Genomic DNA, 12,152 nt, shown 5'->3' on the forward strand with positions numbered 1-12,152 from the left:
CTGTAAGCTATTCATCACCTTAGTAGTAGTGGTTACCTCTGATTTTACCATGTGATTTTAGTTTTCCCCCATCTTTTGTATTTCCTACTTTCTCTATTTTCCTACATTACTTGCCTAGAAAATAAATGAAATAAAAAAACGAATACTTTAAAATATTAAATGAAAAAAGTTTGTTAAAAATACATGAATATAAATATGCATATATTAATAGCAATTACAATGAGTACTGAGATGATGAATTACTTCTTTTTCTAGACTTTTTCCAACCAAAGACTTCACAAAAACGTACAGACTAGATTACCTCCAATTTTTCAGCCAGAAGACCCTCAGTGCCCCCAGACCTCAATCTCATCTGCATGAGTTCATTGATAGCGGACTGGTCCCCTGAGAAAGAGAGAGCTGTTGAGCAGCAATCCTCAAGGGTCTGGTCTGATCTCTCAAGAACCACTAGATTCAACTCCAAGCTCTTCCTCTTGCACAGGCACAGTTCAGTGAACCTCAAGTCCTTTCACAAAGCTCTTGAGGAGTACAGAAGTTGGCGGGATGGAAACAAAGCACAGGAACTGCCTTCTGTGACTTTAAGCTGGGCTGATGTCGACAGCTCTACTTTTCTCATCAGCCAAAACCCGTGCCGAGGACGGATGCAGGGACAAGGAAAGCACGAAAGTTAAACAAATCCTCTAGGCTCTCCGGGATGAACCACCACCAGCCCACCCGTCTGTGCTGCACTCAGCCCCTGCTCACCAATGTTATATGCACAGTAGCGGATGTTGGGTGAGATCTCTTCCACACGCTGGTTGTACAGCACGGCCTGCTCTTCTGTGAAAGCACTGGCCAGTTTCTCGTAGATAGTTCTGCGAGGAAAGAAACACCAGCTTTCACAGCAGCCTTACTTCAAGAAAATAAAAAAGAACACGATGGCTAAAAACAAAACACGGCACTTTGAGACCCTTCTACCAACTATGAGAACTGGCACGGTTCTAAGGATGAATGAGAATAATCAATATTCCTAAAAGGGAAGGGAAGGAAAACAAAATAAGTAACTGGGGCTTGCTCAGTCGACTGGGTGTCCAACTCTTGATTTCGGCTCAGGTCATGATCTTGGGGTCATGAGATTGAGCCCCATGTCAGGCTCCGCACTCAGCAGGGAGTCTGCTCGAGATTCTCCGTCTCCCTCTGCCCCTCCCCACTGAGTGCTCTCTCCCACATGCACACTCTAAAATAAATAAATCTTAACTAAATAAATGAATAACTGTACTTCTGTAGAAACAATCATTAGGTGATCTGCAGCTTGAAAGGGACTATGTACAATCGAAATTGGCCATGGCTTTTGAACCAGAGGACTTACTTGCATTTATTAAAAGCCTCAATCGCAGCTTTCCATTCTTGATGTTCAAAACGCAGCATTCCTGAGAGGTAAGCCGTGTAAGCCTGGAAAGGGGAAGAAGGGAGCTGCTTCAACACCCAAGAGCCAAGGCCACCGCTCAATCTCCTCCACCTGCTTTCAGCTTTGACATCAGGAATACAGAGATATTCATCAGGGTGATTTTATTTTATTTTATTTATTTATTTTTAAGAAGGCTTCAAGCCTGGAGCCTAACATGGGGCTTGAACTCAACACTAAGATCAAGACCCGAACTGAGATCAAAAGTCACTCAACCAACTGCGCCACCCAGGCACCCCTATTCAGGGTGATTTTAACAGAGAAAATTTATTGGGGCGCCTGGGTGGTGTAGTCAGCTGAGCGACCAGCTCTTGGTTTCAGCTCAGGTCATGATCTCAGGGTCATGGGATCAAGCCCCACATCGGGCTCCGCGCTCAGAGAGCAGAGTCTGCTGAAGACTTTCTCTGCCCCTTCCCGCGGCACACTTGCTCTCTCTTTAAATAAATAAATCTTTTTTTAAAAAAGAGAGAGAAAGGGTGCCTGGGTGGCTCAGTCGTTAAGAGTCTGCCTTCGGCTCAGGTCATGATCTCGGGGTCCTGGGATTGAGCCCCGCATCAGGCTCCTTGCTCAGCGGGAAGCCTGCTTCTCCCTCTCCCACTCCCCCTGCTTGTGTTCCCTCTCTCGCTGTCTCTGTCAAATAAATAAAATCTTTAAAAAAAAAGAGAGAGAAAACTTCATTTAATAAAATGTGATACACAGGGGCGCCTGGGTGGCTCAGTTGTTAAGCGTCTGCCTTCAGCTCAGGTCATGATCTCAGGGTCCTGGGATCGAGCCCCACATCAGGCTCCCTGCTCGGCGGGAAGCCTGCTTCTCCCTCTCCCACTCCCCCTGCTTGTGTTCCCTCTTGCTGTGTCTCTGTCAAATAAATAAATAAAAATCTTAAAAAAAATAAAATAAAATGTGATACACAGATAATTCACCATGATTCATTCACTGACTAGAATTAAAAAAAAAAAAAAGTCTGTTTTCTTCACGTGACTTAACAATTAGCTTCCAGGATATAACATTCAGTATCAGAAACTGAACGTAAATTTGCAGTATCTATCTCTTTTTAAAAATTCATTTCAGAGGTGCCTGGGTGGCTCAGTCATTAAGCATCTGCGTTCGGCTCAGGTCATGCTCTCAGGGTCCTGGGATCGAGCCCCATGTCAGGCTCCCTGCTCCGTGGGAGGCCTGCTTCTCCCTCTCCCACTCCCCCTGCTTGTGTTCCCTCTCACTGTGTCTCTCTCTGTCAAATAAATAAAATCTTTAAAAAAAAAAAAAAAAATCTCATTTCTCTGAAACTAATACACTATATGGTAGCTGAATTTTTTTTTTCTGAACTTAAATAAAATTTAAAAATGCAGAGAGCCCTGAAAAAAAAATTATTTTGTGAACTTCCCAGATCTAAGAGTCAAGCTTTCTATCTCCATTTCAAGGGCAGGCTCAGTTGGTGGAGCATATGACTCTTGATCTTGGGGTCATGAGTTCAAGGCCCACACTGGGTGCAGAGATTACATACATACATAAAGTAAGGGGGGAAGAAAACAAAAACAAGCCAAGAACTCAAAAACAAAAATAAGAGATGCCAACTTCGCCTTGAAAAAGCAAGACCAGGGGCGCCTGGGTGGCTCAGTCGTTAAGTGTCTGCCTTCGGCTCAGGTCATGATCCCAGGGTCCTGGGATCGAGCCCCGCATCGGGCTCCCTGCTCGGCGGGAAGCCTGCTTCTCCCTCTCCCACTCCCCCTGCTTGTGTTCCCTCTCTCGCTGTCTCTCACTCTGTCAAATAAATAAATAAAATCTTTAAAAAGAAAAAGACCATGTTATTTCCTCTTCTGTCAATTTGTAACATTAAGAAACTGTTCCATTTAACTATAAAATCACGTCTCTTATCACAATAAAGCAAAGCTGACGTTAAGACACTAACCTGAGGGGCACTTGGGTGGCTCAGTCGTTAACCATCTGCGTTCGGCTCAGGTCATGATCCCAGGGTCCTGGGATTGAGCCCCGCATCGGGCTCCCTGCTCGGCAGGAAGCCTGCTTCTCCCTCTCCCCCTCCCCCTGCTTGTGTTCCCTGTCTCGCTGTGTCTCTCTCTGTCAAATAAATAAAATCTTTAAAAAAAAAAGACACTAACCTGAGCCTCTAACTTGGTCTTGGCATCCACGCGATTGCTCTCACACAAGCGTTCCAATTCCTCTGCGTGCTTCACGGCTTTGCGCAGGCGAGACAACAAGTGGAAACGTTTTCGGGGTTCAGTGTTGGCTTCCTGTTTCAGCTGCATGGCATAGCTCCAGGCTCGTTCAGCATCCATCAGAACCAGAAGCAAATACCTAAGCAAGAGAAAACGGGCAACCTGAACAATGAACGCCAAGAGCATCAGACTTTGATATTCCCCAAGGCACGATCTTCAGCCTCTCAACTTCTCCCGACACCCTCCCTGGCTTTCCTCCTCAGAACTACCCTTCTCGGGGCCTGGGGGGCGCAATTGGTTAAGTGTCTGACTCTTGGTTTTGGCTCAGGTCTTGATCTCAGACTTGTGAGATCGAGCCCCACACACATCGGGCTCTGCGTTCAGCGTGGAGTCTACCTGAGATTCTTTCTCCCTCTGTCACTGCCCCTCTCACTCAAGCTCTAAAACTTAAAAAAATATTAAAAAAAAGAAAAAGAAGAAAAAGCACTACTCTTCTCCCAGTATCAATCATGGCGCCCAACCAGCATCTCCGATCAGGCTCCACCTCAAATTTCTAACCACCCACCAGACACAGCTCACTAAAAACACCTGCCACCACCTCAAACTGGGCAAACGCAGACTTACTCCTCCCCAATTTTAGCAAAGAGGGAGCCCAGGCACACAATCTGGCCTCATCTTTGAATCAACACCCCCTCCATCCCAACCCAGCTGAAAACCAAGTCCTTAAGAGGCACCATATTGAAGTGGTTAAGAAAAAGGCTCTAGAGTCAGGGTTGGAATCTCAGGACCATCTGTCACTAACTATGTGACACTGGACAAAGTACTAATCTTTCTGTGCCTCAGTCTCCCGTGTAGTAATACATGTAACACACTTACACCGGAGTCTGGCACTTACTAATAAAGACTGAATAAATTAGCCACTTTATTATGATACTGGAAAATCTTTTAAGCTACTGCCTTGATTAATCTTCCTTAAACGTGAGCTTAATCTTATCTCTTCAAAATAAAGGATCTCATTATCACAGAGACCCTTCCTAACCTGTTCTCATCAGATTTAACCAATACCTCCTGCTGAAGCCCATCATGGGCTCCATGCTCTAGTTCTCTGTGTCTCCATACACCAAGCTCCCAGCCTCTCTGCTGCCTAAGCAGCAGCTAACTGTCCAGAGCACTGTAATTCCTAAAGTACATTCAGACACCAAGGCAAGCTGTTTCCCCTCACACAGAATGTTCTTTCCTCTCAGAAACCCCTCAAGGTCCAGCCTCCTCAATGCAGGCTTCCCGGTTTCCCTATCAAAATCCCCCAGGGGCGCCTGGCTGGCTCAGTCACTAGAGCATGCAACTCTTGATCTCTGGGTTGTGAGTTCATGCCCCATGTTGGGTGTAGAGATTACCTAAAAAAAAAAAAAACAAAAAACAAAGGGCACCTGGGTGGCTCAGTCAGTTAAGCATCTGCCTTCAGCTCAGGTCATGATCCCAGGGTCCTGGGTTTGAACCTGGCGTCCATCAGGCTTCGTGCTCAGTGGGGAGTCTGCTTCTCCCTCTCCCTCTGTCCCTCCCCCCTCTTGTGCGTGCTTGTGCCCCTGCTCAAGCGCCGCGCTCTCTCTCTCTCAAAAAAAAAGACAAAACAAACAAAACACTTTACAAAAACAGGTGGCAAAAGGACCAATTTGGCCCACGGGCTGAAATTTGAGGAACTGGCCTAGAGACCTTTAATACATGCTGCTTGACAGAGTGATCCTTCTGCAAATTTAAGAATGGCTGCATTCAGCACCGAAACATAAAACTCTTCTGGAAAATTCACACACAGCAGATTTCATTTAAGATATATGGATTTAAGTAAGCACTTATACACTGAAACTTGCATTCCAGAACCTTACCCAATACCCCATCAGGTTCTAATCACGGACTTTAGCGTTTAGCACTCCGCCACACCTCCTGAAAATGTTACCAAACCTCTCTGAGCCTCAGTCTCCTCATCCTATGACTTAAGAATAGTAAACATGTCTATTCCAGAGAGCTCCTAGAAGAATCACCTGAGGGAATTAAAGGGTTTTGGCACAGGGTCTAACACACAATTGTTCAATAAACGCATTAGCGAGAAGTATTTAACAACTAGCACAGAGCAGTCAATACCTGTTATCAGTCAGAAGTTCTTCAGTTATTTTTTTCCCTGTAAATTTGTGTCTGTTCCCCATCTTGAAGTTGAGTGTTTTCCGAAGACGTCTTTGTCTACGGGAACAGTAGCCCCTGAAATAAAAAAACAACAATAATTCAGGCAACCCAATAGTACTTTCAATAGCACATTCTACAATAAAGTAAGGTCAAAGGTTTGAGATGTTCTACTTATGGTTACCACAGACACCACACATCATCTTGCAAACATTTAGTTAACTAAAACCTGCAGGGCGGTACGACTGGTGTCACTGGAAACATATTTCAAACCTAATCTAAGGTGTCAGACGTCATGACTGTGGTGACCTTTTGGGAGGAAGGGTTTGTGATTAGAAGGAGCAAAAGGGAGACTTCTGGGATGCTGGTAATGTCGTCTGATAATGTCTGCTGGTGACAGATTGTGAAAAATTCATCTCTTTCTGTATACTTTTCTGTATATAAATTATACGGCAATAGAATGGTAAAAAAAAAAAAATCCTTCAATAAAAAAGCATTTTTTGAAAAAGGAGAGGGAACAGGGGCACCTCGGTGGCTCAGGCAGTTAACTCTCCAACTCCTGATCTCGGCTCAGGTCTTGTGAGTTCGAGCCCCACACTGGGCTCTACGCTCCGCATGGAGCCTAACTTAAAAAAAAAAGAGAGGGAACAGATAAAAGGGCAGAAAGCTGATCTCTGTAATAACTGAGTGATGGATTCACTGCAGTATCTCTACATGTTTTTGAAAATTTCCTTAATAATTAAAAAAAAACCCTACAATTAGAAGTCTCCAATTAAAACTTTTTCATTGTTTCATCGTGCCTACATTAACCTGAACGAGTCACCCTGGCTTATAGGACCCTACCCATTCTGGCCCCGCTTATTTCTCCCACTTTATCTTCTACCACTCCCCACCTTGCTCACGTCACCCAGTGTTGTGGACCATTTATGACATGGCTCACTCCTTTAGAATCTGTAGAGTGTTTTGTTCAGTAGCACTTTTAAAAGTCCGTAGCCAGGGGCACCCGGGTGGCTCAGTCAGTTGAGCTTCTGCCTTCAGCTCAGGTCATGATCCCGGGCTCCTGGGATCCAGCCCCACACTGGGCTCCATGCTCAGCTGGGAATCTGCTTCTCCCTCTCCCTCTGCCCCTCCCCCCCAAAGCCTGTATCTTCAATATAAAATGGTTGGGGGGCGCCTGGGTGGCTCAGTCGGTTAAGCAGCTGCCTTCGGCTGAGGTCATGATCCCAGGGTCCTGGGATCGAGTCCCACATCAGGATCCTTGCTCAGCGGGGAGCCTGCTTCTCCCCTGCCTGCTGTTCCCCCTGCTTGTGCTTGCTCTGTCTCTTCTCTCGCTGTATCAAATAAATAAAATACTTTAAAAAATTTTTTAAAAGTCTGGATATTTCTGCCTCCAAAGTACTGAACTATATTATACATTAGGCATCTATTCTATTTTTAAGAGTCATATTAAATTTGTTTTCCAACTTGAAAGCTGTTACAAAGTTTACCAATAAATTATAATGATATCATAGAAACTCCCCTTATATGGGGTGCCTGGTTAGCTCAGTCAGTGGAGCATGCGGCTTTTGATCTTGGGGTTGCGAGTTCAAGTCCCACAATGGACACACAGCTTACTTTAAATAAATAAATAAATAACTGGAAAACTTCGCATTTAACCAAGTCTCTGACAATACGGTTAAGTTTTTTAAAAAATTATTAACGTAACTGCTTGCTATTTTCAACAGAAACCTCCAATGTATCTGCAATATTGTGAGGCAAAATGGATAAAAACGTTGGCTCCTTTTATTCATTGTGAAATTTTAAGTTTGAAAAGTACATTTTGAGGACTCAATATAAGTTCAGACTTTCTAAGTATACTTTCTGACACAGCAAAATAAGTAGGATATTAACAAAAGCAAACCAAGTTTGAAAATTCCACAATAATTTCCATATATCTTACACATGATACTAACCTATACCTCTGAAAATCTCCATGCCGTAAACCATGCTGCTGCTGGGATTCCTTAATAATCTGAAGAACTAGAGCCAAGATTAAGGAAAAGCTTACAATGGTAAGAATCCAAATAAATCAAAACATATTCCCATTAGTCTATATTTGTATCAAACCACAGCATGTTACACATTTCTGAAATGCTTAGTACACTAATTACTGAAATCTCTCGTAATCATTTTCAATAGCTATCTTGTCATAGGACAGGGCAAAGCAAGCAGAAAAACTGATCGCCTGAACTGTTACTTTCAAACTAGAAAAGGAGGGTATTAGCCGTTGAGGATTACTGAAATCTAACAGCTTAAATAAAGTTGCTGGATTCTAACTACTGATTATAACTGGGATGGTTCTCACTGATTTACACCTGGACCCAGGATTTTACTCATTCAAGCAGATTCAGGTTATAAATGACGTGTACTACTCCTCTATTTGCGTAACTTCCTACATCTGCCAAATCTAATTTTCCTTAACAGCTGTGGTGCTGCATGAGCCTATGGTTAGCACATGCCAACGAAACTAGGCCACAGCTTGCATAAAAATATTAGTTCTTCTTTTAAAGAAAAAGCTCTGACCAAACTCTCCGTATTAAGAATCATAAAATATTTTAAGATTTTGTACCAAACTTTAGGAAGCCCTGTGACCTTTATCTACAATTTTAGTTCTCTTTTAAAGTTTCCTCAATGCTCCTCTACAGACTTACGTTAAGATATCGAACACTAAAAGCACCATTTCAACAACTAAAAGGAATAAGAAGCTGTAAGGTTTGTAAAGAATCAAGGCATTCTAATATCCATTTAGAACTAGATCACCAGTTCAAAAGTGAAACTATAATCCTCTGAAAACGACATTAAGATGTCAAGCTAAATATGTTATTTCAGAAATTCACCTACATCTTCTCCGTTTGTTATTCATTTCAAAAAGCCACAAACTAGTGTCTCAGGCACTCAGCGGTGATACACTCTGATGAAAACTACAGATCCATTCCACCGGATCAACTAAACGAGACTCTCAACAAGATAAAATGCCTACAGGGCTATTAAGAAAGCAATACAAGTGATGTTAAGCTACGTTTATATTCAAAATGGGCAACAAGCTCTTCCTCAGAGCAATCAATCTTTGCCTCCACTGCCAAAGCGTCAAACTGTAATTTTTACTATCCGTTCTCCAACAGCTGTCAGACAAAAGTATTAAGCTAAAACGTCAATACTGCAGTTTCCTCTCTTCAGTGCAGTGACTCAAGATGCTAAGACAGCCCAGCTCACTGGGGTGGCCACAGTGTCATCCCCGTCACCAGCCCTCCAAACGGGCAGCTGCGAGGAACTGCAGGAATCTGCCCAACATCCCGGGGCCGCTTGAAAGAAAAGAACGTTCCCCAGCCTGGAAAGCGAATGAGAAGCCATAAAAGACCGGTCGAAAAACAGACCCTGTAACTCTGAGTGCCAGAAAGTAAGGGCGAGAGAAACTGCAACCCTCGGCCTCTCCTGCCCGGGACCTGCCGGGACTCGCCGCCTCTCCCGCCCCCGGCCCTGCATATCGACACGTAGTCATTGCGAGTTAGGCCTGATTACTCTAGGATACTCTCCAAACTCAGGCTATCCCCGAATTCTTTGTTTGCCTTCGATCCAGCTGAAGGCCGTTCGTTTTCCTTATTTTCCTCTCCCCCGCCGCCGCGTCCACCACCGCTACCGCCACTGCCGCCTCCGCTGCCGCCGCCGCCGCCGCCACCGGGAACCTGTTTCTCAGCAGCCATCTTGCCCCAGCGCCGCAGAGCCAGACGGGATAGAGGAGGCGGGACGACGGAGGCGGAAGAGAGCGAGGCCTGCCCCGACGGCCTGACGGGATAGTGGCGGACTCCAGGGCCGACGGCCCGGCCAGCCAGCGGGAGCCACTTGTTGGAGCGCGCCTGCGCGTGGGCTCGGGTTCCTGAGTCGGGGCGGGCGGGGCTGAGGGCTTGTTCACGCGGGGAGACCGGAGCTAGTGAGATCTTTCCGGGGCAAGCCCTCCTCTGGTCCACCGAGGGCGGAGGACTCGGAGATGGCCCCCCCCCCCACCTCCTGCATCCTTGCACGGGGGATCCGGCTCACGTCCCAAGCACAGAGGGCGGGGGTGGTTGGCTAAGGACTTTGGGTTTCGGGGTGTCTACCTCCCTGGATACTCGGGAGATGCGGTACCCACGCCACCCTCATGAAGCACTCCACCTGTGAGGGAGTCGCCTCTGCGCCGTCCTCTGGGGCCCACCCTGAGAAAGCCATGGCCAGAGGAATCGCTGGCGGGGTCAGGGGTCAGCAAGCTGAGACCCGGTGTAGGAACTTCTGGGACTGCTGGGGACGTATGTCTCTGGACTTTGGAGCGAGCAGTCCAGCAGTTCAGGAGGGAGAAGTGCTGAGGCGAGGGAGGCTGAATATTTCCTCTGCAATACGGCACTGTGGGCTCTGGAGTCTGAGTCCTGTTTCTCCAATCCTGGCTCCCCTCTTACTGGTTGGGAGAAGTTGGGCGAAGAACTTAGTCTCGCTCTAAACCTTTTCCCTTCTCTGTGAAATGGGGATAACCAATTAAGACGGTTTTTATGAAGATGAAATGAAGCAATTTAGGGGCACCTGGTGGCTCAGTCAGTTAAGTGTCTGCCTTAAGCTCAGGTCATGATCTCAGGGTCCTGGGATCTGCCAGGGTCAGAGATGGAGTCCTCACTCAGCAGGAAGTCAGCTTCTCCCTCTCCCTCTGCCCCTCCCCCCCGCTCATGTGTTCACGCCTGTGCAGGCCCCCTTTCTCTCTCAAATAAATAAAATCTTAAAAAAAAAAAAGAAATGAGGCAATTTAAAGTCTCTACTCAGTATCACTAATCATTAGGGAAATGCACATCAAAGCCACAATGAACTTTCACACCCATTAGGATGACTACTATATTTATTTTTTATTTATTTTTGGATGGTTACTATTTTTTTTTTTTGGATGGTTACTATTTTTTTTAAAGATTTTATTTATTTGAGAGAGAGAGAGAGCCCACAAGTAGGGGGAGGGGCAGAGGGAGAAGAAAAAGAATAAGAACAGAATAGAAAAAAAGAATTAAAAAAAGAAAGTAATTTTATTGTTTAAAAAAATAATAACATGTATTGGTGAGGATATGGAGAAATCGGAACCTTGGTGTGCTTTTGGTGCAAATGTAAAATGGCGCAGCCACTGTGAAAAACAGTATGACTGTTCTTTGGAAAATTGAAGAATTATGATTTGATCTGCCAATTCCATTTCTGGGTGTATATCCACAAGAACTGAAAGCAGGGTCTCCAAGAGGTATTTGTACATTCACATTCATAGAAGCATTATTCACAGTAACCAACAGATAGAAGCAACCTAGTGGCCCTCAAGGGATAAACAGAAAGTGGCATATCCATACAGTGGAATAATATTAAGCCTTAAAGATTTTTTTTAATTTATTTATTTGACAGGGAGATAGCACAAGTAGGCAGAGTGGCAGGCAGAGGGAAAGGGAGAAGCAGACTCTGCTGAGCAGGGAGCCTGATGCAGGGCTCGATCCCAGGACCCTGGGATCACGACCTGAGCCGAAGGCAGCCGCTTAACCGACTGAGCCACCCAGGCGCCCCCGAATATTAAGCCTTAAAAAGGAAGGAAATTCTGACACAAGCTCCAACATGGCTGAAGCTTGAAAATATTGTGCTACATTAAGTAAGCCCGTCACAAAAAGACTAATATGGTATGATTCCATTTGTATGAGGGATCGACTGTAGTCAGATTTATGGAAAGTACGATGGTGGTTGCCAGGAGCTGGAGGCAGGAGAAATGGGGAATATTCATTATTGTTTAATGGATACACAGTTTCAATTTTGCAGGATTAAAGAGTCCTGGAGATCGGTTGAACAACAATGTGAATATACTTTATTTATTTATTTACTTATTTATTTATTTATTTATTTATAGAGAGAGAGAGAGAGTGCAAGCAGGGGGAGGGCAGAGGGAGAGAGAGATCTCCAGCAGATTCCCTGCAGAGTGCGGAGCCGGACAGGAGGCTCGGTCCCATGACCCCGAGATCATGACCTGAGCCAAAACCAAGAGTTGGACACTCAACCGACTGAGCCCCCCAGGCGCCTTTGCATATACTTAATATTACTGGGTCCTAGACTTTAAAATGTCCGAGATGGTAAATTGTATGTTTTGTGTATTTTACCATAATTAAAAATAAATCTGAAATAAGGCTCGGGGCACCTGGCTGGCTCAGTCAGTGGAGTGTGAGACTCTTGATCTTGGAGCTGTGGGTTCAAGCCCCATGTTGGGTGTAGAGATAACTAAAAAAAGTAAAATAGCTCTTTGCTCAGCGGGGAGCCTGTTTCTCCCTCTGCCGGATGCTCCCCCTGCTTGTGCT

At 45.2% G+C, this 12,152-nt stretch overlaps 1 protein-coding gene across 2 annotated transcripts in view; it reads right to left on the minus strand.

Annotated features, from left to right (window-relative positions):
• Positions 1-9,565, minus strand: part of SRP68 (signal recognition particle 68) — a 32,382-nt gene extending 22,817 nt beyond the window's left edge. Inside the window, exons 1-7 of one of the 2 annotated variants that reach the window (XM_036088572.2) lie at positions 9,356-9,565; positions 7,740-7,806; positions 5,752-5,865; positions 3,559-3,754; positions 1,349-1,431; positions 745-854; positions 302-384 (exon numbers count right to left, since the gene is read on the minus strand). In XM_036088572.2, the coding sequence (XP_035944465.1) occupies positions 302-384; positions 745-854; positions 1,349-1,431; positions 3,559-3,754; positions 5,752-5,865; positions 7,740-7,806; positions 9,356-9,527 (825 nt within the window). In that variant the 5' untranslated portion in view covers positions 9,528-9,565. The remainder of the gene's footprint in view (positions 1-301; positions 385-744; positions 855-1,348; positions 1,432-3,558; positions 3,755-5,751; positions 5,866-7,739; positions 7,807-9,355) is intronic. The other variant, XM_036088573.2, reaches the window with a different exon arrangement.
• Between the last annotated feature and the right edge of the window lie 2,587 nt (positions 9,566-12,152).

Source organism: Halichoerus grypus, chromosome 2 (assembly GCF_964656455.1).
Source record: "Halichoerus grypus chromosome 2, mHalGry1.hap1.1, whole genome shotgun sequence".
NCBI lineage: Eukaryota > Metazoa > Chordata > Mammalia > Carnivora > Phocidae > Halichoerus > Halichoerus grypus.